General features: G+C 39.1%; 2 protein-coding genes across 3 annotated transcripts; both read left to right on the top strand.

Moving 5' to 3' along the window:
• The first annotated feature begins 218 nt into the window (after nt 1-218).
• On the top strand, nt 219-13,835 carry LOC117304884 (protein NLRC3-like). 2 transcript variants are annotated; one of them, XM_033789537.1, is made up of 4 exons: nt 219-265; nt 940-975; nt 1,922-1,990; nt 9,946-13,835. In XM_033789537.1, the coding sequence occupies exons 1-4, from the start codon at nt 238-240 to the stop codon at nt 12,690-12,692; spliced, it is 2,880 nt and encodes a 959-aa protein (XP_033645428.1). In that variant the 5' UTR covers nt 219-237; the 3' UTR covers nt 12,693-13,835. The 2 variants fall into 2 exon arrangements, with proteins under 2 accessions (XP_033645428.1, XP_033645420.1); XM_033789529.1 differs by having other exon boundaries at nt 9,943-13,835.
• Nucleotides 13,836-20,820: 6,985 nt separating this feature from the next.
• LOC117304898 (cytochrome P450 2D9-like) lies at nt 20,821-24,375 on the top strand. Its single transcript, XM_033789548.1, has 4 exons — nt 20,821-21,193; nt 22,466-22,590; nt 22,765-23,727; nt 23,878-24,375. The coding sequence occupies exons 1-4, from the start codon at nt 20,922-20,924 to the stop codon at nt 24,054-24,056; spliced, it is 1,539 nt and encodes a 512-aa protein (XP_033645439.1). The 5' UTR covers nt 20,821-20,921; the 3' UTR covers nt 24,057-24,375.
• The last annotated feature ends 2,313 nt before the right edge of the window (nt 24,376-26,688 follow it).

Below are 26,688 nucleotides of genomic sequence, written 5' to 3'. Positions count from 1 at the left end.
CCACCCTCCTCCTCTAACAACCCCCAACCTACTGACACGCCTCACTACACCCGAGGGGTTTCTCACACAATGGCCAACCCTAACAATAGCCCTGAGCCCGCCAACCACACAACCAATCAGAGCATTGATTGACCTGCAGTGTTTGTGTGTCAACAATCTTAAATATTGAATTGAACTGGAATGCGGTTTGTTATTAACGATTTGTAACTCTTATCTGTGTTACTTACAGTGACTTTCATGGGGTGTCAGAGGCAACCAGGAACAGGTAATTATTAAAGTACTGTCGTTTGACAACAGTGGATGGAGGTTCTTATGAGATGCTCCATTCTAGAAGATGTATTATTAATCCGAGTTTAGAAGTCAGGCAGACACATTATTAAATTTTGCTAAAATGTATAGCAGACATTCTCTACAAGTGGAACAGACCTCTCAACAAAATCCAGTTCATATATAACTCAGTCCAAAACGGACTCTATTTTATAAATGATGTATGAATAAATTTTGAACATGCGCAAACATGCCCTGATTGTTCTTAAAGGCACAAGATTTTAGTTCTTTACAAAAATTTTCTATTGTTACTCCCACTGTGGAGAAGTCTCCTTACTGGATGGCCCTCTCGAGTCCTGCAATACCATGACTTCAATTAAGTCTTGTCGGCCCCTTCCTGTAGTTATTAATTAGTTGTCATTTTAACATATGTGGCTTTTTGTGAAAACGGTGACAAAATATGCTTAAAAATGTGTGGTTTTTATTTTACTTTGTGAACTAACAGCACCTGCCACTTTGTGAAAAACAAAATTGTGACTCCACAAAATTGCTTTAAAAAATCAAATTATACAATATTGCCGTTTTATGTAAACACAAAAATATTGGTCCTTCAAACTACTGTTCTGTGTTCTGTCAACAAATTGAACTAACTATTATCTGTACTCTCTACAGGGACTTTCCTGTGCTGTAGGAGGAGATCAAACACAGGTAATACCCCCCCCCCCCCCCCCCCCCCACAGAAGTGTGATGGGGTCTACTAAAGGAATGCTTACCGGTAGACTCGAATATAAATTTGCATATTCCCTATGCCGCCAGGCCATATTACTAAGACTTTACACACAATAGCGCCATCCACCATTCTACCCACAATGCCCCATGACATGCTTGCCACGAAGTCGCCCTCTTTTCTCTTAGCCACAGTTGGGTGAGGAAGAAAATAATTCTGTGTCCAAAGGTTTACCGTTTTTAAAAACAACTTGCCTTTATTGCTAAAAAATTAAATAAAGACTGAGATTGAAGATAGTAGAGTTGTTGTTTAGTTACAGTGTTTTTGATAAGGATCGTTGATTAAATGAGTAGTTTGGGAGGGCTCTGACTGTCGGAACTGGGGGTACGTCCATTTTCCTGGGACAGTCGGAGCCCTCGGAGGGCTGCGCCGGTGACACTCCATCACGGGCTCACCCTTCAACCGGCCTCCGCAGCCTCAGTCGGCTGCGTCGGCTGGGGGACCAACTGACCAAGGAGGGAGCCTTCCCCCTCTTCGGTCACCGTACATGGGTCCACCCAATCTAAGGTCAAGCGCCCCGGCAAGTCCAAGAAAACTAGTGCTGGGCGGCGACCAAGAGGGGTAGGGCTAGAGGTAGAGGTAACTCCATTCCAGAGTACACCACGCCCTCTCTCGAGCCTTTGAAGTTCATCCTGTTAAGTATTCTTTGATAGAACCGATTATTAAAGGAAAACAAATCCCCCTTTTAACTTACATTTTTTATTTTCTTTAAAACAACTTCCATCTATGGTCTGATTTTGACAAAGTTAGAACCCGAGCCATTGACATACATACTAGAGTCTTCATCCATGCAAGTCTAGGGGTTTAAACATATCAAGTAGTTAACAAAGTAACACAACCTTATATTGTTCCTTTTAATTTTCAAAGAGGAATCAACACAACCTCAGGAAGAGGGTCAACCGATGATGCCAACCACCATACAACAACCAACAGAAGGTAATTAAGATATGACGAAGTTTAATAATAACAGATTACATTATACAATTCTAGACTAAATGATCAAAGAAACCAGGCCCTTATTTCATATGAGTCTGTTTGAATTAATGCAGAAATCCTGTTCACACATAGACGCCGCTTCTGCTACACTGGAAAAATGGCCGAGGAGAGCGTGGCAAATCGCGGGCCAAATGTGGGAGGGTCTCGATGGGCATAGTTTGTTCGGGCTGGGATCTCCTAGGTCGAGAAGCTGTGTTCTCTCCACAGGCTTATTTTGAACATGTTCAAAATAGAAAACGTAGCCGGGTCATAGCCAACAATAATCGGGGCAAAGTCGTAGCGGAACGCCATTATCAAACAAGCAGCATGGTAGCATCGTGGTGAAATCTCTGTGGTCGTATTAAAAAACGCAGCAACCATTTCGAAGTAGAAACAACCGCTTGGTTGGCTGGTCTAGGAGTAATGGTAGTGGCAGCGAGTCAGCAACCCTTTTGACTTGGAGGCAGAACAATTGTTTGGAGTCTTTAATTTGCAAGTTTGCTTAATTTTGACAGCGATTGCGTCTCGTCTGGGTAAAGCTTAAGATCACGATGATCAGCATGGTCTTCATAAGGTTGTAGAGCTGTGTGAATGGGGCATAGCAAATCACTGATGATTATTTACCCTGGTTACGTTGCAATTTTGTGAAGAGCAACAGTTTGTAAAAATTTGTCTATTCAGCAAACACTATAAACAACCATAATCATAATGGGTATGTTCAGACAGCGAACCGGTTTAACAGGTTTAACTTTTTCGAGCAGCGGGGGTTGATCGTAAACAAATTTCCCCTTGCGTTCAGACAGCACTGTACTGAGTTCCGATACGTGCCAAGTTACTGCTGCCGAGAGCCCTGCTGGACCATATAGAACATGTTGTATATTGGATACAATGGCTCTCAATCGAACGTGGAAAACAGTTTAACCGCAGCAAGGATATGAGCACTTAAAACAGACAAGAACATGACTGTTAAAAAACGAATTAAACAAACAAAACATGACTGTAAAGAGTAAATAAAATTAATACAAACCGCCGAATAAAATCTCTGAACTAGCATCTATATTATTCCATCAAAACATTTTTGTGTTTTAAACCACCGGTTCTGATTTAATTAATTCATAATTTGTATCTCAGTTGATATCTCAGGTAACACGCAGTTCATTCTAGTAACGGTAACAGCAATAAGCACATCTTCGGGATCGGTGATGGATAACTACGGGATGGCAGGGCTGTGAGATGCATTGGGCCGACGTCATTAAAACTAATTCATGCTCCTGCGCTGCGCTCATACGCATGGAAAACAGTTTCAATTTATTGAAGAATACACAACAAAAAACGCTTGGAAAATATAATTTTGTTTCAGAATTTAATAATAAATCTTGGGCGTGGGCCGTTGTTAAACTGCATACACCGATAAAGAGGTGCTTCGCCAACTCGTTAAGCGGCAAGAACATTTGTACTGCTTCGACAATACCTAGAGACCACAGTGACCGTATGTATACCACTCAAGCACTCTGAGTTCCAGGCGTGTGCATTGAATAACAAAATGGGTCGTCTGTTAAGAGTTCAAACAGATGTGGTCTTTTATAAATACTAAGCTTTGGAAAATACCAACTGAGCAAAGAAATTCATTAGAGGAAAATGTAGTAATGTCAGAACATAAACAAAGAAAATATAAAAGCATAAACAAAAGCTCAACTACACAATTTACTTTAAAGTCAAGTCAAGGTCCTGTTTGGAAATACAAGGCATGTATATGCTTTAACTTGTAGAAGAACAAATAACTAATTAAAAGTGCAATGACCTCTATCACTATGGACTTTGTAAACCATGGACTCAAACTAGTCCAATTATCTTAATGACCAACCAGCTAATAAAGAACTTTAAACAGAATATTAATAGGCCAATATCTAAGAATAAGCGATATGTTTAGTTAATGTTAATCAAAAGGATGTACAAGGCAAATGACTGCTTTGACTTGAGACTCTTTAAACATTCAACAAAACTCAGTTTAAGTGCAAAGAAATAATCTTACAATAAACCAAAGAAAGTAATAAAACACCAACAGTCTATAATACTGTAGCTTGCCACTACAAGTACTTAGCCTAAAGAAAACAAAAGCTTTGCCAGCCTGGTGTTCTGTAGGACAGGTTGAATACATAATTAGCTTTCTCAAGAAAGACATAAGGAAACCCTACTGGGAACAACCTCTTATCAGAACAGTTTATAAACAATGGCCCAGCTATAGTAAGAATGGCAATGTTGCAGTGATCGCATATCGATTGCTCAACTTAACTCATCACACAACACAGTTAACAAAGGCACATATCGATAAACAATGCTGTGCAGCATAGGGACCATCGATATATTAACTTCCTAGCCACTAGCATCACACTCAGCACATAGCCTTAGGGAGTTCCTAATCTGGCCAGAGAGGTGATCAACATTCCACAGTGGTTGTATAATCCACAGTAGTCTCACTGTGTGAAACAATAGTGAGAACTGTTTGGCCAAAGCACTGAAGTGTACTCCCAAACTAAATCAAAGTTAATATACAAAACTCAAGAAAACTTAATAAAACTAAAGACACATTATACACTTTTGTCTCGGCAAACTATCAATTAAAACTACTGACTATAAGAATATAGCAATTCTATAATAAAGTAAAGAGCTATGGGTGATTAAAGGGACTTCATTGAACTTCTGATGAAAGTATCAATGAAAGTAAAATAACTGATTAACAAATATGAATTTATGAATAGCACTTAATAGAAATCTTTAAGAATACAAAACAAGTAAACACTCACCCTAGCCTAGATGGTTGTCTAACCAGTGGAGGTAAGATGACTATTATGGATGAAACTCAACTGACTTTGATGAAACTTTAATAGTAGAATTGCAATAGACACAGAGATGTTAACTGTACAATCTTTATGTTGTGAATGAGGTCCAGTGTGGGGTCTTAAGGAATGTGGATTGCAAGAGTGGCTTTGTTTATCTTACTGATGGGCAAATGAGGGCGCTCTGTTTGCAAGCAAGGGGCTGTATGCAAATGGCCGGTCACACTTGTCTGATTTGGCAAAGAATCCCAAGCTGTTGCTGCATAATAAAGCACTGAAATACATAGTCAAAAGAAAAACAAGAAGAGACATCAAAGACAATGCAATGTCTAAGATTTTGATTTTCGAATTAGACAAACTAAGTCGCCAAGTTGGTCACAAGAGGGAAAGTAGGCCTAAAAACTTAACACATTGAGAAGTCAACCACTTATCTTGACTGTCTTTTTACACATTACACAAAACTCTCAAATCGGGAGAGATTATTGCCGTCAAACTACATCAACCAACATTCGGGGCAAAGTTGGGTTTGAAATTTGACATCAATATTGAAGTTAAGAATGCTGCACAGGACAACCATTTGGATTGTACTCAATGAATTATGGGAAGTTGCTGTCTTGAATTAAGCAAGATGAAGTGTTATCTTCTGGAATGTGAACCTCAATCAATGTTGTTTTCCATCAGATATTCATTCATTCATTCATTCATAATTGGTTTATTATTTTAAAAACAAATTCCCATGGCGACCGGAGGTCGAATTACAGGAAAATATACAGAGATTAAAAAATAAGAAAAAAACACACTATTTCACATTATTTAAGAAATAATTGATTAAGGAGAGACAAATATTTACAATGTATAAAATAAATTGTTCTGAAAGTTGCGGGAAAAAAAAAAACCTGGATAAAAAAATATTGCTGGCACAGTCAAAGGGCGCATAAAAAGCTGCATTCTATTGCAATTCAGTTGTTAAAAAGGCGTGTGAGGTGAGGGAGAGGGCTCTTTCTATAGCGCTCTGTTCGGCATTTAAACTGACCCAGAAGTCCGGAGTTCCTGAGTTGGTACCCACTATCATGCCTCTGTGGCAAGAGGCGCTTTAGGACTGATGAAGGGAGAGTTTTGGCAAAAGATTGGCACAAGTGGTTACGACGGCATACCAGTGTTTCAATACTGCACAATTGTAGAGCGTCTGAGTAGCGCACGTAGTCATTGCCAAGAATAATTCTGCATGCGCGCTTTTGCACCCTTTCCAGATCATTGCACTGCTTACTTGACAAAGCACCTGACCAGGCGGGTGCAGCGTACTCCAAAATTGGCCGCACAAAGGAGGTATATATAGCAACAAGATCAGATATGCTTAGGTAATGATACTTCAATTTACGAAGCATGAAAAGGCGGGAATTTGCACGCTTAATCATTGAGCCTACATGCGTGTCCCATCTTAAGTCGGCTTGAATAAAAACACCTAAAAGCTTAATAACTGCACATTGTGTTATAGTTTTGTCATTTAGAGTCAATGAGAGGGGAACTGGTTGGTTCCGCGAGAAACAAATGTCCATGGTGAAACACTTTTTCACGTTGAGTTGCATTTTGTTGTCTGACGACCAAACATCCAGATCAGTTATGGCAGATGGGAGGTTGGATCCAACACTGGCATCACGGGTTTCAATGACAGTCATGTCATCAACATATTTGAAGTGTTTTATACTTGTATTGTTCTCTTTGAAACCGGCGTCATTGATAACTGCCAGGAAGATAATGGCACCGAGCTTAGTGCCTTGTGGAACACCTGCATTAGTAGGGGTCCATTCCGAAAAGCAATCGAGGTATCTCAAGCACTGTTCACGATTAGAGATGAAATCACCGATCCATGCGGCTAAATGTGGTGGAACTCCCAACTTGAGGAGCTTGGAAACTGCAATTGTGTGGTCGATGTGATCAAAAGCCTTAGAAAAGTCAGTGAGAAGAATGGACGATATAGATTTGGGTAGTTCAGCATTAGCATGGAGTGTGTGAAGAACATCAATCAAACAGTGCGTAGTGGATACGTTCTTGATGTTTCCGAACTGGGCGGGGTCGAGGTTGGGTTTAATCGACGCCATTGTTTGTTGAGCAATGAAGTGATTTGTCACTTTGGCAAAGTGATCTGTGAGGGCAATGGGTCGCAAATTGTCTATGTTGGCTGGTGAAGTTTTGGGCACAGGGACGACAATTGCCCTCTTCCATTGTGCTGGGACGATAAGCTGTGCAAACGAGGCGTTGATAATGTGAGTCAATGGCTTAGAAAGTTCATAAGAATACTGTCGTATAAATCTAGCCGAAATATTATCGGGGCCACTCGCCTTTATGCTGCTTATTCTCTGAAGTTGTTTGAGCACCTCCCAAGGTTGGACAGGAGGGATTGGTTTGGCTGGAAGGTAGGCTGGCAGTAAGGATGTATCCAAGGGGTCAAGGTCGTTACCGACTGCAGCGAACTTTTCACAAATAGCAGACGCTATGTCCTTGTGAGCTGTGGGGTCAATATTCCGCACATGGATGTTGCGATTTGTGCTCGTGCCTGTTGTAATAAGTCGAACTTCACGAAACCATGAACTCGGATTAGATTTCTTGAGTCGCTCGACCTTGGTTGTGTAGTGTGTTTTCTTGGCCAGTTTGATTTCACGATTGATCTTGTTCCTGAAATACCTCCACAGCGATTGTTGGTTGCCATGGAAAGCACGCTGACGCTTGACAACGAGTGATTTGATGTAGGGTGTCAGCCATGGTTTGTCAGTGGGGTGTTTTTTGACTGATTTCTTCGGAAAGTAAGTGTCTAGCACACAGTTGAGGGTTTCGTAGAACTCCGTGCATTTTGCAGTGACGTCATGCGTGCTGATTACTTCCAACCAATCATGGTCACTCAACCATGAACCACATTCTCGCACGTCGCTGTCCTTCATGGGCCGTACCACTCGAGTCTTGCTGGTGTTGGTATTGCGGATGGGGCTTTTAGGTCTGACAATGACACAGCGGTGATCACTAAGACCAAGAGGGGAGCTGATTTCTACAGGATTGTAGAATGATGATAGGTTGGTGATGATCTTGTCTAAAATGGCATCTTCATGAGTTGGCAAAAGAGGATCCAGTTCTAGCCGGTTAAAATCACCCATGACAATAATGCCGGAATCAGGCTGCCGAGTGAGAATTTGATCAACAGTGGAACTGATGTGATCAAGCAGAGGTTGAGCAATAATGCTTTTGGGAGGGTAGTAAACAGTTCCAATCACAATGTTTGAAATTGAACGTGGTAAGCGTGGAGGCCGAACATTAACCCAGATTGCTTCGATGTCATCAGGAACCTCTATGTTATCAAGTAAGGTGGCATTCAAGCATTGTTTGGTGTAAAGAGCTACATCCCCTCCTCGTCGCTCTTTTCTTGGACGCGAAAAAATGTTGTAGCCATGGATACTAAATTGATCCACAGGTTGGTCTGGTGAAAACCACGTCTCCGTGATAGCTCCAATGTCCACTTTGTTATTGTTCAAAATCAGGCTCAGTTCATCAACTTTGTTATTGAGGGAACGAGGATTACATAACAAGGTAGTTGGTAGCTGATAATGGTACCTCGGTTGCTCAGTTGTTATGTTAATGAGGTTCCCAATTCCTCTCCTTTGTGTAGATTTCAAAATGGTGGACCTTTGCGACATTACTACTGGAATATGACGAAGTGTTGTAGATCCTCCTCTGCAACCTCGCTTATTAATTTTTGCTATGTTATTAGCTCTCAGAATATCCCACGTTCGTTGCGGTAGGTTGGTTTTTTGCAATTTCCTTCCTATGTCAGTAAGACTTTTGGCAGAGTATTTCAGGACTGACGTCATCATTGCTTAGATTATATCACAACTGGTTAACGGTAGAGAGATGCCTGCAGTTCCACAAAATTACGAAAGCAGTTCAAAAATATAGTCACTTACTCGTGGGAGAGTTCATAGTTATTGAGAAGACTCACCAAGTTGATCTTGCAGTCAGGAATATCAATTATTATGGAGAATGGAGAGATTTGGCAAGAATAAAATTTGACAGAGACAAAAAAGCCGTCCAGCTGCCTAGAGGGCGCTAACATAATTTTAGAACAAGATCATCGGCAAGACAGAGTCAGCCAGCAACCATCTAGTGTTCATACAGTTCGTCCTAACCAACCACCTGCTGAAGGACAAAATGTGTCTTTTGAGCATCATAGTGTTGGCTTCTTGGGCAATACTTCTGGAGTTACTGTGAACCTAAATACCATTCAGAATGTTACAGGTATTTTATACCATTCTTCCTTGTGTTCATGCGACTTTGCAACCAAACCATTCACAGATTGGTTTTCAAAATTTGTAAATTTAAGAACAATAATTTTGGAATCGTCGTGATTCAAAAAAGGCAATCAGAATGTATAACAGGGATACAAATTCCAATCATGGAAGTTACTTAACAGTAGGCCCTATGTAGCTCTATAATTTTGTGGAAATGTTTTGTATAAATAAATGTAAAGTGAATTGAATTGAATTGAATTGGGTAAAAAATGAAACCCTTAATCCAAGGCTCTATCTTGGTTACAATTTTGTTTGCTTTTAAAATATTAGGTACTACTTGTTGGTCCATTGGGAATAAGGTTTTCAAGTATGAAAACTACAGTGTTTAAATGTGGTGTCTTACTGTGATAATAACCATTAATGTCAAATCAGATTTAAAAACAATAATATTGGACAATGTTGCTCACACATCCCACAGTGCATGTTTTTAACAAAGTTCAGCCCAGTAAAAAGATCAAATGGGCATTTCTTCAAACAAACAAACAAACAAACAAACAAACAAGCGCTAGGTTTGTTGTTGAATAATTATTCTCTAACATTTTGCTTGAAAAACCATGAAAACCACAAGCTGGCTGTAGATGCGTTCGAAATGGGTTGTTGATTTTACAGAATAACGACCAATGCAAGGCTCGTGAATAAAACTTTGAAAAGTTTGTGATTAGCAAATATTCAGAGCACTCTTCAGTGTTGTGTGAGTGCATGAGTGTTTTTGATTAAATTTGATTTTGTTTCTTTTTTCCAGCAGGAACACCAGACCAAAAGCAAATTCAAGCTGTTGCATCAAAGGCGGTGGAGAAAGTGTACAAATCTACAGGTAGCTATGTGCAGATTCTCCCATGGGTGGATGATCATCAGAGACACATAATGGACATCTACACTAAGCTATGTTTAGTTAAACAAGTTGACATGAGTGGGATGATTCAAACAAAGAAAAATACCCTGCAGCTATATGAAGAAATGTTCCACTCTGAAACAAGAGAGAAAAATCCAATCAAACGTATCGTTATCAGCGGATCAGCAGGAATTGGCAAGACAACCCTAATTGACAAAATTGCTTATGATTGGGCAATGGGTAAGAGTGAGACACTCAAGAAGTTCGAACTTGTTTTTGCATTGAAAATGGGTTCATTGCAACAAAGTAGCAACTTAGAAGATGCCATTTTTGAAAAGCTTATTTCAAAAGACTCTGTAGATAAATCTGCTTTGAAAGAGTTTATTGACAAGAACCAAGAAAAAGTATTGATTCTCTTGGATGGATTTGATGAATGTAAAATCACTTCAACTGACACATCCTCATATGGTACGATTCTCAAAGTTATTAATCGAAAGCTGGGCCCAGAATGTTGGGTAGTTATTACATCCCGTCCTCCCATTGACAAATTAGTCAACTCAGCATTGGTTGAAAATCCCTATACTCATGTGAGAATTGAGGGGTTTTCAGGTACAGATATAAAGGAATATGTGAACAAATTCTTCCCTGGGGATCATGACAAGGCTAGCAAGCTTATAGAGCAGATTAAACTCTCAGATACCTTGTCTGATTTGGCAAAGAGTCCCATGCTACTGCTGCTGATGTGTTTGCTATGTGACGCAGAGAACACCCTCCCAGACACAATGACACGACTGTATAACAAAGCACTGAAATACATATTCAAAAGAAAAACAAGAGACATCAAAGACGCTGAAATATCAAATATTTTGATTTCTATTGGGAAGGTTGCTCTAGGTAGTCTCCTTTCTAAAGATCAGTCATTTGCCTTTAGCGAAGGGGACTTTGAAAAGACTGCATTAGATGCAGCAATGAATGCAGGTATCCTCACTAGTGAGAGGGTCATCGATGGGCTTGAAACCTATCAAAGAGTGTCTTTTATACACCAAACATTTCTGGAGTATTGCGCAGCAATGTACTGGCAAAGCTTGTTCCTTAAATCGAGAAAGGCAAAGTTTAACGAAATCCTGAAGATTGTTTTGAGTACACCATTGACTTTTCCTTCTCACCTCCTGTCTCGTTATGAGTATCTGCTCCGATTTTGTTGCGGAAACAATGAGGCATGTACAAATCGTATTTTACAGAAAATTCCTCAAGGCAGAGATTCGCGACTTGTCACTATTTGCTATTTCGAGAGTCAGTCAAAGGAACTTCCACCAAAATCAGTTATCAGTTCAATTCTGACTGATGATATTGACATTTCAGATTGGAATAATGATAGTACAAACGCATACTTTCATTTTCTGAAGCAAGTGGCAAGAAATGATCACTTCACAAAGGTTAAGAAACTGTTTGCAACAAGTTTAAACTTCCAGAGGTTTGGTAGAGATTTGGTAGAGTCGATAAAGCAAATGACTAATTTACAATCTCTTTCTCTGCAAAGCAGCTCATTAACTGCTGCACATACTAATCAAATCCTATCATCATTGGCAACTCCATCAACATTGACTGAGCTAAACCTCTCAGGGAATGAAGCCTTGGGTGGCTCTGTGTCATTGTTGGCTCCTCAATTGATGGAACTGAGGCGCCTCAAGAGGCTGCACTTGCTGGGTTGCTTACTGGTAGCTAAAGATGTGTTACTCATTGCAAAGTCAATGGGTGACATTCTGGTTGATCTAGATGTATCACAGAACAAAGGATTGTGTGGCTGTGCATCCAATTGGGGTCCTGAACTGGGGAAACTGGAATGCCTTCAAGATATTCACTTGAGAGACTGTTCACTGCAAGGTACAGATATAGAGCACATTGCTGTGGCATTGAGTGGTGTGTCTACTCTGGTTAGTCTAGATCTCTCACATAATCATGCATTGGGTGGCAGTGCACCATTGGGGGCTTTGAAGAAAATGAACCACCTAAAGGACCTGACATTAGCAGGGTGCAATCTGACAGGTGATGATATAGAGCCCATTGCTGAGTCAGTGAGTGACATGCCCAACCTGATTCGTCTAGATCTCTCAAATAATGAAGCATTGGGTCGCCATGCATCATCCTGGGCTCAGCATTTGAAGTTAATGAAACATCTGAAGGAACTGTCATTGGCAAGGTGCTTTCTGACAGATGTTGATATGGGGCCCATTTCTGAGGCAGTGAGTGACATGCCCGACCTGAATCATCTGAACCTCCAGGCTAATGGAGCATTGGGTGGCTGTGCAACATTGTGGGCTCAGCATTTGAAGAAAATGAACCACCTGAAGGAACTGTCATTGGCAGGGTGCACATTGAGAGATGTTGATATAGAGCCTATTGCTGAGTCAGTAAGTGACATGCCCAACCGGATTCATCTAGATCTCTCACTTAATTATTCATTGATTGGCTGTGCATCATCCTGGGCTCAGCATTTGAAGCTGATGACCAAACACCTCCAGAAGCTCTCACTATATGGGTTGAGAGATGAGGATAAGGAGTACATTAATGCATTAAGTGATTTGAATTTTGCCATATTGGATTTCACAGACCCATCATGGTTGAAAAGAATACGATTTGGACAATTTCCACCATTTTAGACAAAGCCCCATTTGTCGTAAATGCAACTCATTCCAAGTTACTCACGCTGAATCTGTCATGTCATTGAGTCTGTGATTTCCCTGCTCAACTGTGTTCTTCCTTTATTTGAGGCAAATGAAGCTGATCATGTTTATTGGAGACTGTTGGATGGAAATGAAATTACTCCCAAACCAATGATGTATTATTCCTTGAAGTCTTTGGTTGTCTCTTGGGCAATTCCATTGTTACGGACATTACATTTCAGACAGTTTTCAGAAGTTCAAGAGCTCAGCAAACACATCTGCTTAATGTTTATATAAAATCTTCCCTTACCACAACATAGTAGTCCGTATAGAGACTAACACTGTGAATTTCAGTATGTCTTATTCATTTATTAAATATCACTCATTAATGCTGCTGTTACGGACATTACATTTTTTGGACATGACATTTGACTACCCCTATAATTTGTACAAAAGTCTGTGAGTTTTGGGTTCTCATCAATGTATTTTTGGTACCAATCAATTAGAGATGGTGTAAAAGATGTACAGGTACATTTGACAGAATTTGTCGTAATTTTGGTCTCTAGAGCACAAAACATGGCGTTACATTTGGAGCGTTTTGGACAGTACACTGTTGCCCCCTTTGTAGCTGAAAAAGTGTTGAAATGATGCAATTTCTTACTTTCTTCACTTAATCATCAAATATAGACAGTCTTCATTGAGTTTCAGTTTTAAGTGGAATTTCCATCTTTCAGCATCTATGTCCAACAAAACTAAGTAATTGACACGATTGACGTATCAACTATCAATAAAGCCCAAAAACACAATAAGCCATTGGCAAGTTAGATTTCAATAACGTCTGGTATAATGACTCGCTTAGTTACAGTGCACCGTTTACATTTTAATTCAGGTCAAATCAGCCACAATTCAGACCCTAGCATCTTAAATGCAATTGAAGCTTAAAAGGAAATGACATCATTGGATTATGGAAGAGTAGACTTTATCCCATCCTCTAGTTCTAAAGGAACAGTTCAGTGACAACAATGCAACAAGTCTTTACAGAATCGCAGTCACAGTTTGCTTTGGGTTTTCAAGTTGTGTCTAAATGTTAACCATTCCAAGATGTTGACTTTATTCAAATCAATGCTAACGTCAGTACATCATAGCATAATGTAATTGGGTGATTCAAGGCATCAGTGATTGTACCTTACACAACACAGCTGACATCAAATTTATTACTTCTGGTTTAATACAGGAAGTATACTCTTCAAAGTGCACTAAAGATCATCTCATTAGTTCAAACAGAATACAAAGCCTGCTTTGTATTGTATTCATTGTCTGTAATCATTATGAGAAGTTGACTTAGCCAAATCAGTGTTAATTCCAGTACATAGCAGCGCAGTGTCTTTCAGTATGTATCAGTAGTAGTACCTTATTAATTGACCCAAGTGATGAAGACAATGGGGAGGAAGAAGTCAAGTATGACATCATTGCAAGGGCCAAGTCACTTGAGATAAACTTACAGTCAACCAACTCTATGCAATCTCCAAAGAACACAACAAAGTCTAATTTTCTCTGAGAAGTAAGACACTGTGACAGAAATGTGTCTAATTGAGCTACCGTAATGTTATTTTCATATTGCTTATTTTAATAATGCCATCATGTAATGTCCACTGTTCCACCTTAACATCAGGCAATTTACAGTTCCTTTAGATTGTTTATCAAACCATGAATGAGGGGCACATTAATGCTTCATTTTATGTATTTTTGTATCATACACCACTGAAACATCGGAATAGTATATTTTTGTATTTATAAAGAGCTGATCCAAATCCCAAATAGCAGCAAAGTATGGACAAGCATCATGACACAATGGGATATGGATCATTTCAATACAAATAATATAACAAATGTTGGTGTAATGTATTACTCAATGACTTCACAAGTTAAAAAGAGTGCCACAAAGCATGGACTTCCTGCAGGCACAAAGTGTACTAAGCTCAGCATGGAAGGACATTTCAAGTATTGCATTGATGAAGACTGGAAAGTAACAATTGTTATCAACTTTTTCTCTTGAGAAAAGGCTGTACATTTCAAATTGTGGTCTTTTTATTTATGATAATTAATATTACATACAGTGCATTATTTTCCTTTATAACTAAATATTGTTGTGTTTAATTTTAACCAGTGGACATTCACCGTCTAGTTTCTCTTGTATAGTTTTCATTAATTGTATGTCTCGGGGTCCCATCAGGGAGAACATTGGAATCACTGATGGAGTCCCTGAATATTTAAGACCAATACAATACAATTATGATCAAACATGTCATATATCTTTGTATGAACAGTGAAGCTACATCTTGCTTGCCAGGAGATGCTCTGGAATGCAAAAGGGCACTGTTTTTGTAAACAATGAGACATTGGCTGTTTTAATAGCCAAATATTCCTTCATTCTTTTAAGGTATATTACACATTATGTAAATGGAATGAATATTTACATGAATTAATTAGTATTTTCACTTGTGTGTTGTATAAACATTGTGAGAAATGGCTCCCTCTGAAGTGACATATTTTTCGTCTTCATGAAGTAATTTTCCACGAATTTGATTTCGAGACCTCAAGTTTAGAATTTGAGGTCTTGAAATCAAGCATCCAAAAGCACACAACTTCGTGTGACAAGAGTGTTTTTTCTTTCACAGTTGTCTCGCAACCCCGACGACCAATCAAGCTCAAATTTTCACAGGTTTGTTATTTTATGCATATGTTGAGATACACCAAGTGAGAAGACTGGTCTTTGACAATTACCAATAGTGTCCAGTGCCTTAAGTTGAAATGTATAACTTCATCAGTAAACTAGTTAAACAGTAATCTAATTTAAACAACCCTTTTGGTCAATCAAGTTTTGGAAAGAAACAAATAAATGAGTACAAAATAACATATATTTGGCTTGTGCATTTGAAGATTTCTTTTCAATCAATGTAACATTTTATATTTCTAAGGGTATTTGGAACTAGCCTCAAGAGATAAATATAACCAAACATTTACATTTACCGTGGACGCTGTCTAATAATTTCCACAAAATGTATACTTTGGTTTTTTCTTTTAAAAACTCCTTTGTCAGAAAAGGAAAGTCACACCCATTCATGTGGACCACGCCCACTTGTTGACCATAATAAGCTGGAGACTTTGCCTCCTCTACACAAGTAGTCTTAATTCAAGACGTTGGTTTTCATGCAAGACAGACTACCCCAGCATCAGTGATGTCAACTGATGCCCCAATGCGCTATTATTGATTGTACCCAATTATTATCAACTGCCGTTAAAACTAAAGGCATGCCTACTGGAAGGCTGGAACCACTGAAAAGAGGGTGTCCTTTTTGCTTAGATATCACACGTGATAAGGGGAATTAATTACTGTGCTTTTTACCAACCACTGGTTGGCCAAACTCACGGCCATGACCTTTGAGAAAGAAAGGACACCCCCGCTTGGTAGACATCAAATTATATTTCATGTATAAAGCGATATCACTGTCAAATTATGTTTTTTCCAGTGATACAAAAAAAGACACAAAGTCCTACAGAGCTAGCAATAAAAGGACAGGAACAAACTTTTGAAGACCCCACCAAAACAATGTCCGCAATAAAAACTGCTAATTAAAAACTCCAATAAATTTTTGATCAGTTTTTCTATATTCAAAATACCCCTTAGATAAGCAACCAGTGTTTGGTGTGGGGGGGGGGGGGGTGGGGGGGGGGGGGGGGGGCACTGAGGTAGACCCATGTTACTGACCCCCACTATGATTATCCCTTTAATTCTAACTTTTTTTCAGTAGCCTGAACCTTCAGGAACAGTCTAAAATCAAATTTGGTTGCGCCTTTTTGCGACTTTGGAAATTATTGGAAGTTGGAAGTTGTATACCCCTATGAGAAACGCCTGTTTTGACTCAACCACCTGTAACGACTCGTGCGTGTGTCAGCGGACATATTACTCTGTTCAGCATCAAAGAAAGACCACCATTTATGAGTACCGCTTTTAGAAACCCTTATGAAAACACAAATTACATCGCAAAAATTTGTTCACTGTTTCTTTGATATGCCTAGGTTTAATTGAAGAAAAAAATGAACAAAACGCATATTATAGTAGTTATTAAACTCTTGCAGACCAATCACGTTCTAGGACTATGATGACGTCATAGACCTTTAAAACCTACGTATCAGAAAACCCCTTACAACCAACTTTCCATCATAAATATGTTAAAATATAATTTTCATCAAAAATATGTTGAGATATAATTTGGGCGCACTTTGATTCAATTCTGGCCCACTGTGCAACGGCTTTACAACCCATACGAAGGACGAAGCAATGGTTAAGTGTCTTGCTTAAGGACACAAGTGTCACGGCTGGGGATTGAAACCCACACTCTGCTGATCAGAAACACTAGAGTTTGAATTTGGTGCTCTTAACCGCTTGGCCACGACACTTCCTATATCACCCTACATGTATTGTACCTTTGAAAAACCCTGTTAAAATATCTCAAAAGTTTATCAACCGATCCAACCATGTATGATTTTGAGTATTTTCTTATGAATAAATGCTACTTTTTTAACCATGGAACTGCCAAATTTCCGATTAAGACTTAAAAGGGCACTATGCATAGTAGAAAAATGAGTCAATAATGGGACCATCAGTGATCCCTTTAATATTATTACGAATCGAAAGCGAGTTGTTTTCTTCAACAAGGATCAAATTTACAGAGAAACAGAAATAACAGTTTCCTCTTTGCAGAAATAACAGGCAAAGTTCATATTATTCTGCTTGCTTGTTGCTCTCCCCCCCCCCCCCCCCCCCCTGCGCTAACCTGGATACGAGTGCCAGCGTTCAACTGTCAATCAAACACTTCTACTACATTACACCTCTCTCTGTTCCAAAATTTCAGGTAGTATATTTGGGCCCGTACATCAATATTCGAACATTTTACAAGTACTATACAACATATAATCAACCTTTGTTTTTGTGAATTGGATTTAAGAAATCTGGGCGGAAAAATTTGGGCCTGCCCCAAGGCTAAAGTGGCAGACCCTAAAAATTTAACTAGGTACAAGTACATGTAGTTAATATAGATGATTAGCCTATGTGTGCTTGATCATTCCATCAGTCATAACACATTAGTTGCTAATACTGTGATCAAGAGCTGCTAGTACTTAAGTATTGTAGTGCAATAATCGTTACCCTCCATCCTCCTGATGCAGGGTTCGCCACAAGCGGTTTTGGACGAGCGCCCTGTGAATGATGTTAAAATTATGGTCTGTGACAATTTTTCTTACAAGGCAAGTCTGTCTCTATGGAAAGGAAAGCAAATCAGCTGATAATAAACAAATCAGATTGTGGAGACATTTAAACGCAGTGGACACTATTGGTAATTACTCAAAACAATTATTAGCATAAAACCTCACTCGGCAATGAGTAATGGGGAGATCAGAGGTTGCTGGTATAGGCATTGTGAGAAACGGCTCCCTCTGAGGTGACCTAGTTTTCGAAAAAGAAGTACTTGTCCACGAATTTGATTTCAAGACCTCAAGTTTAGAATTTGAAGTCTCGAAATCAAGCATCTGAAAGCACACAATTTCAGGGTGACAAGAGGTTTTTTTTCTTTCATAGTTATCTCGCAACTCCCACGACCAATCAAGCTCAAATTTTTACAGGTTTGTTATTTTATGCATATGTTTAGATACACCAAGTGAGAAGACTGGTCTTTGACAATTACCATTAGTGTCCACTGTCTTTAATTTGGTTTTATTTTTGAAAATTGGAAACAAATCAGTTGCATTTTTATACAGGGCAAGTGAGGAGACTTCTCCATACTGGGAATAACAAGTGTCTAGTGTCTTTAAAGCCATTATACACTTTCGGTAAACAGTATTGTTCAAGCCCCACACTTCGTGTATCACAACTTATATATAAAATAACAAACCTGTGAAAACTTAGGCTCAATTGGTCATCGGAGTCGGGAGAAAATAACGGGAAAACCCATTCTTGTTTCCGCGCATTTCGCCGTGTCATGACATGTGTTTTAAAAAAATCTGTAATTCTCGCTATCGAGAATTGATATTCTTTTAATGTTTTCTCAAAAAGTAAAGCATTTCATGGAACAATATTTCAAAAGAATCTTTCACCATTACCTTCTGTAAACCCTGTAAATTATTTGTAAATCTGTGAACTTTTTTTTGTCTGTACCGAAAGTGTATAATGGCTTTAAGGGAGAGGAAATCAACTGAAATCACAATGGGGGGGGGGGGCAACCAGTCAACCCTCATTTGTTCCCAAAAGTTAATTTGCCAGCAAACATGAAAAATCACTTTCAAAAGATTGCACATCAAAGATTTACAAGAACAAGCAATTCAAATATGTAGAAACACTAAGGAAAGTACTGAGAAACCTGACCTAGCCTGGCCGCGGGCAGATGCATGTACTGTAGGAAACAACCTCCAGTGGGGTGGTACACAAAATGCTAGAAGCAAAATAAAAGACAAGAACCCTGGCAGGGAAAGCCAATAGTGAAAGTCACGTTCAAAGTGGCTGACCTTTTGGGTGCAGACAATAACAGGACCAAACACACCCTCCACCTGAAAGATACACCACTCTTATTACCACATGCAAGTTCATGTAATGTTGCTATAATTTAAAACACATCTGATTTATTTTGTGATTGCGTGCGAATATTGACAGGAAAGATAAGTTAGTGTATATGATTTACTGCGCTCCACCCCCCACATACCAGTACAAGCCAACCACCCCCTTTAAAAGTCAAGTTCTTGTATGTTGGTGTAAATTACAACAAAACTGGGTCATTTGAAAAGGGAAACGGTGTAGATTTTCAGTGGTAACTGGTACCAAGAGACTCACATGGGTCATCATTTCCTTCTAGAGAGAGAAAGAGAAAGTGAACATCTAGGACTAGGTTGAAATGAGACCAATTACACCAATTAAAGACTGACTTTGGTTTATTTCATACTGTATCTGGGGTAGACTTGAATTTAAATTGTCTTAATACAATATCGATATTGTCCAATTTGAAACAACAAATATTTCTCAAGTTGAACATTTAGTTTCGAGTTCTTATAGTAATTTTCACACAAACAAACAAAATGAAAGAGATGAAATACAAAATCCTGTGTTTTGTGAATGGGTCTGTTGTAAGGAAGCTGTTTAAAGGCACTGTACACGTTTGGTAATTGTCAAAGACCAGTGTTCTCACTTGGTGTATCCCATCATAAGCATAAAATAACAAGCCTGTGAACATTTGGGCTCAGTTGGTCATCGAAGTTGCGAGAAAATGATGAAAGAAAAAAAAACTTTGTTGTACGAATTTGTGTGCTTTCAGATAGAAATAAAAGACTTCTAACTAGTAGGAGTCTTATACAAGCATTAGTGTATTCCTTGCATGACAGCACCTTGGCATGTACATCTATGTCCAATAATCAAAGTTCAAATACAAACTTTTTCACAGTCATTCAAATATCTTTGCAAGGTACCTAGGTGTGAATGACAAAAAAAAACTCAATTAAAGGAAAATTCTGCCCCAAGCTATTTAATCTGATTGGTTGTTTTGAATCACCTGATCGATACAGCTTCCCTGGGGAAATTCAAGAACCCTGGAACATTAAACACATACAAACACACAGGCCATATTATGCGGAACACAATTTTAAATCCACATTTGTGGTATCATTAATGAACTGTATATGAACTGTGATAAGGGCCTCGTGTTAACATCTTACATATTTTTATATAAATCCTAAAACGGGCTTTAAACACTCTCAAAACTGAACCGGATTGAGTGTTCTGTGTTCTTTCTCTTGTCCATGCTTAGTTAACTTTTTATTCACATTCCTCTCATAAAAACACATATTTTAGTGACAAAAGCTTTATTTAAAAAAAATACCACTTCCAGGTGACTTTAAAACCTCTCCATGAAGACTTTGTACACAAACATTGTCTTGTTGCATCTAGGTTATGTACGTGGTGTAGAGTGTAAAGAGCCTGCAGGGGTGAAGGCTAGTATAACAGCGGGACAAGGCTATACGCGTGATGAAGAGGGTATTCATGATTGACTCATAATCGAACAAAATCAAGGCGGTCCAAAGTGCATGGCGGTATCGCTGGGCCAAGGGAACTAACTAAAATATTAATACAGACGGCTAGGTAGCGTCAAGCATTTTTGTCGATGTGTGCAGTAAGTAGTCCCAATGGCGATCGTAGAGAAAGTCGTGTATTTCTTGTCGGAATTGGACACTTTTCTAGTCCTGTGTACCGTTATTACATTCCTCTTGACGGCACTGATTTACCGACGAATCTCATACAATAGGAAATACAGCTGGCCACCTGGACCGAAAGGATGGCCCCTCATTGGTTGTAGTCAGATGATAGCAATCAACTCGGGACAAACAACCGCCAATATCACCAAGATTGGAAAACAATACCATCCTGACTTGTTCACCCTCCCGACGTTTGCTGGCAAGTAAGTGCAATTTAATTCCGGAAAATGTAAAATTTTTGTACACGCAGGGCATCGTTATTAGCTAGGAATGGCCTGCCTCTAGAACTTTGAGGTTAAATAAATAAGTTAGGAACAGGTTCACATTTTAAATGGATTTAAAAAAAAAAAAAATTTACAGTTTAAATAATTGTCATTAGGCCTATAGTCCAAAAATTGCTATCCGAAACAGGATTTTACAGCAGCACATTTTTTGTTTTCACATTTCCTCCTAACGTGAAAAATATGTTATAGACATTACGAATCAATCTAAATTTCTATGCTAACATTTCGAAAAAAGGATAAACTCGATTTATGTATTACATTATATCGCACATTTTGTCATGTTAAAGTTTCAAGTATTGAAAAGCAAATTTAACCCTCCCCTTTTGCTTGATTTGAGCAGCAAAGGGATAACAAGACCAGTCCCTCCTGTTTTCGGCTGGGTTTTAGCACGCAATTCTTACTTTGTTCTCCCAAGAGTATTTTATTGAGAAAACACTAACAGCATAATTTTAACACTGAAAACAACTGCCATAGATTACTAAATAAAGTGAAATATCAAAAATCACAGTTAAATATGAACACGTTATAAGTGTAGGCATTCAGTTTTGGTATTTGTCTGTGTGGTGTCACAGTGTCACTCCCCCTAATAAGCAAAGTAAACCCGATGCATGGTTCCCTCACTAGTCTATTTTTAAGAGGGCTAGAGTCCACTTCTACATTCAGCTCATCTGAGTTATTTTCATCAAAGCGAATTGGGGCAAAAAGAAGAACTTAAATGCACTGGACACTATTACTCAAAATAATTGTTAGCATAAAACTTACTTGGTAACGAACAATGGAGCTGCTGTTGATAGTACCAAACATTGTATGAAACGGCTCCCTCTGAAGTTACGTAGTTTTGAGAAGGAGGTAATTTCTCATTCAAAAAAACTTCAGGGTGCAACAAAAGAGTTTTTTCTTTCATTATTCTCTCGCAACTTCGATGGGCAATTTGTTTGTCATTTTATGCATTTAATGTTGAGATACACCAAGTGAGAATACTGGTCTTGACAATAAAATAATTCCCAGACGTTAAAGTGCCTTTAAAGAGATGGATCAGATATACACGGGGATGCATTTTGGTTTTATTACCCATGTGTGTTAGCACTGTATATACTTCCCGAGTTCTGTGGAAGAAAAAAAATCACAGGCATAAAAATATTACTCTACTATTGTATTTATTTTCCTAATTATTTTCCCCTTTTTGTTCAGACGCATTGTTGTTCTAAACAGCTTAAAGGCCATTAAAGATGCCTTTTTAAGACAAGCTGCTCACACGTCAGGACGTCCAGACAGCTGGCCGTTCACGTATGTCAACGAAAAACACAAAAATCTCGGTAAGTCAAGTTGAAGGTATAGGGCTGGGCTAATATGTTTACCTTCCATTTTGGTTGCTTTATTTGTACACACAACACGAAAAGGGGGGGGGGGGTGATTTTGCTTGTTTCGTGTACCCTTTTCAAATTTTATATGAAGCCATATTCATTGTACTATTCTTTGTAATATACCAGGTTTGTTCTTTGAGACGTATTCTGCCTCGTGGAGAAGAGAGAAGAAATACATGGTCCGCACAAGTCGCCATTTTGGCTACGGTATCACCAAGTCCCAAGACATCGTCCACCGTGAGGCAAATCATCTCGTGGAATTGGTCAAGAAGAGGAAGGGTCAACCGTTTCATTTAATCTCCCCTCTTACTCTCTGCATGTTGAATGTGACCTTCTCAATGGTCTTCAATACCACTTATGAGGAAGATGATGACGAGTTTGGACAGTTTCTCTTAGATTTCATGATGTGGTTTGTTGAGATCTTTAAGCTCTACGACCTGGAGCCAATCTTGCCTGTGTTGGACAAGTTCGGCCTAAACACCACTTTGACCAGAGGCAAGGAAATGACCGTTAGAATATCAAAATTCATCATGGACCACATCAACCATCATAAAGCGACGGTCGATTTCAACCACCCTCGGGATATGATAGACGAATGCCTGATCGAGTTAGCCAAGAATGACCCAAACAGTGACCTTCGTGAGTTTAATGATGAGAAGTTCATGTGGATGTTCTTTAACCTGATCCCCGAGCAAGGAGACACGGCTCCATCGATCTTTAACTTCTTGATGCTCGCCACCGCTGTCTACCCAGAGATTCAGCAGCGAGTCTTTGAGGAGATACAACATGTGATTTGTGACCGGGATCCCACGTTGGATGACAGGGGCAAGCTGCCTTACACTGAAGCTGTGATCTTAGAAGTCCTTCGCATGGACACACCCTTCTGGCTCTTAATTCCGCATCACACTCAACAAGACGTAGACATTCTTGGATTCAAGATTCCCAACGATACCACAATCATTCCTAACATCTATGCCGTCCACTACGACCAAGATCTTTGGGGTGATCCTGAGAACTTCAGGCCTGAGAGGTTCATTGATAAGGAAGGAAAACTCTCTAGGCCAGAGTACCTGATACCATTCTCAATTGGTGAGTATCGCATTTTCGATTTAGTTCTTGGAGGACGATTTTTGACCAGATATCAATTGCAGTTTGCTGGCAAAACGGTTTTAAATTGTTTGCTAAACGATTACTGAGAATTTCAACAATGGTTCTTGTATTGTATTTGCTTCTACACAGGGCAAAGACAGTGCTTTGGCGCGCAGATGGCGCAGAAAGAGTTCTTCATCTTCTACATCTCCCTGGTGCAAAAGTTCAAGTTGAAGCTCCCAGACGGTGATCCAGTACCCAAAGTGGAAGCTCAATGGCTGTGGGTGTCTCCACCTGAGTATCGTTTGCAAGCAGAGCTCAGAGAATAGACGTCGACGGTGACGCAGCTCTATTAACAGTTTCAATTCACTGAGGCAAGATGCGATTTAGCATAAAAACGTAACATCATCCTGGGAATGAAAACGATGCCACAAATGGCTTCGTTGTATGCTGATCTTTGTTTGTGTTTGGCTCTTTATACTCCTGGTTCCGCCAAGTGCTACTAAATTCTTAAAAACTAATAATGATTTGTTTGTTTGTTTTAAAAATGATTTAAGAAGATAGTGTTGGTTCGGAGGCGGTTGTGTTTTCCTGGTCTTAAAGGCAGTGGACACTATTGGTAATTACTCAAAATAATTATTAGCATAAAACCTGTCTTGGTGATGGGATAATGGGGAGAGGTTGATGGTATAAAACATTGTGAGAAACAGCTCCCTCTGAAGTGCCATAGTTTTCGAGAAAGAAGTAATTTTCCATGAATTTGATTTCGAGACCTCAGATTTAGAACTTGAGGTCTCTAAATCAACCATCTAAACGCACACAACTTCGTGTGACAAGGGAGTTTTTTTCTTTCATTGTTATCTCGCAAGTTCGATGACCGATTGAGCTCAAATTTTCACAGGTTTGTTATTTTATGCATATGTTGAGATACACCAACTGTGAAGGCTAGTTTTTGACAATTTATTACAAAATAATAATGTCCACTGCCTTTAAACGAGCTCGTCACCCTTCCCCCTCTATTATTGAATGTTATTTTAAGTTTAACCAATACATCAAGTAATTTTTACTAACATTTGTACATTAATTTTTAAAGGTGTATTTCTCTATAACAGATTATATTAAAGTACACATCGATATTCTAAGTTTATAAAAACTATATGCACGATTTGCGATTCATGCAGTGGAAGCCGAATTGTTTTTAAGTTGTTATTGACATTTTTTGATTGTTTCAGAACATTATATCCTTCTGTGTTTAAAAAACAGAGCCTTTAGTGCTGTGTCCCGGATGAAAGACGTAACGATGAGTTACCGACTGTGACGGGCAAATGGCCTAAGTTATTATTGTGCAAAATTTTGTTATTTCAAGAAAACTTAGTGAAGGTTTCTGTCTTTCAAATGTATTAATAGGAAGGAAGTGGCGTGACCAGATAAGGGGGGGGGGGGGGGACTTGGCCCCCAGTCAGAAACCTTGCTTCCATTCCAACTGAGCTCGGCAAATGTACAATGATTGATTGGATTTTGAATAGTCCCCTCACCAAATGTCTTTGCCATCATTCTTTACATCTGTAAACGAAAATCTAGTTGGGGTATTTCTAGAAAAAAACATGAAATACTATATTAGAAATACCACATTTTCTACCAGGGGGTCATTAACAATCTGCATGCTTATACGGCCGTTTTATTACATAATACAAATTTGCCATAATAATCATTATTAGATTAGATTAGATTAGATTAGATTATTAGATTTCCCAGGGAATATGCACGGTCGTCTCGCGGAGTTTTACCCCGAGGTTATTTCCCTCAACCCTACCCCTGAGCAGGGTTAATTACTTCATGGTAAAAAGGTTGTTTAGGTAGTGTGAAGAGATTGACCAAATGGGCTATAGTAACTTCCTTTCTAGTATATCTATTGTTAGATGGTAGCTTAGAGTTACGCTTTAGAGTCACATCAGTGTCTTGAATCATAGGTACGTGAGTCATTTTTTATTTTTTATTTTTACAAAAACTAAATCGCGTTTCATTATTTGATTTACACAATAAATTAGACAGCTCATTATAAAATAGTTGTGTCGAATTACCAAATAATTACCGGTATTATTACATGATTTATTTTTGACATCATCCGTTGGACAGTTGCACACAATTACTCAAATCTTGGAGGAAGGAAATGCTCAAATCACAGACGGGGCGGGGGACACTAGCTGGTCGTTGAAGCTCAGAGATGGGTCCGCCCTATAGCAGACCGTGTGCGAAAGAAAGAATAATAAACTGCAACTGAATTCATTGGATCATATCCCCTTGTTCAAAGGATGAAATAACACACAGCATAGCTTTGACGACTGGGTCTGTACTATAAATTATTTAGAGACAATTAGAGACATGTTAAAAGGTACACCATTATATATTTGGTTTGCGGTAACACCATGTGTGTATCTACTTGCCAGGTAGAGTTGTTCTTAGGGAACTGTCTTGCTTTATTCTACTGCCGTGGAGTAGATAATCGGAGGGTCGGGAGACTTCTCAGTTCTGAAAAGAACTGTCCTGTTTTTTAACTATTACCAGGGCGGATGGTATAGAAATTAGACTGGACTACTACTTTAGCTTATAGGATCGTAATTAAATGTACTGCCGCGGAGTCAGTTCTGAAATTGGTCTCAATGTTTCGACTAGCTTGCTCTAGTCATCGTCAGGAGACTGAAGAGGTAAGAGTGGGCTTATTTATAGGGGTTCAGTGGATCCACTGCAGGTCAATCAATGCTCTGATTGGTTGTGTGGTTGGGGGGCTCATGGCTATTGTTAGGGTTGGCCATTGTGTGAGAAACCTCTCGGGTGTAGTGAGGCGTGTCAGTAGGTTGGGGGTTGTTAGAGGAGGAGGGTGGTAGGATAGTATGCCAAATGCTGCTGATGAAATAATGCTGCAAACCAAATGTATATTGATACCTCACCATGCAATGCCTC

This window comes from Asterias rubens, chromosome 2 (genome assembly GCF_902459465.1).
Source record: "Asterias rubens chromosome 2, eAstRub1.3, whole genome shotgun sequence".
In the NCBI taxonomy this organism is placed as follows: Eukaryota; Metazoa; Echinodermata; class Asteroidea; order Forcipulatida; family Asteriidae; genus Asterias; species Asterias rubens.
This window is presented reverse-complemented; position numbering and strand designations above follow the sequence as displayed.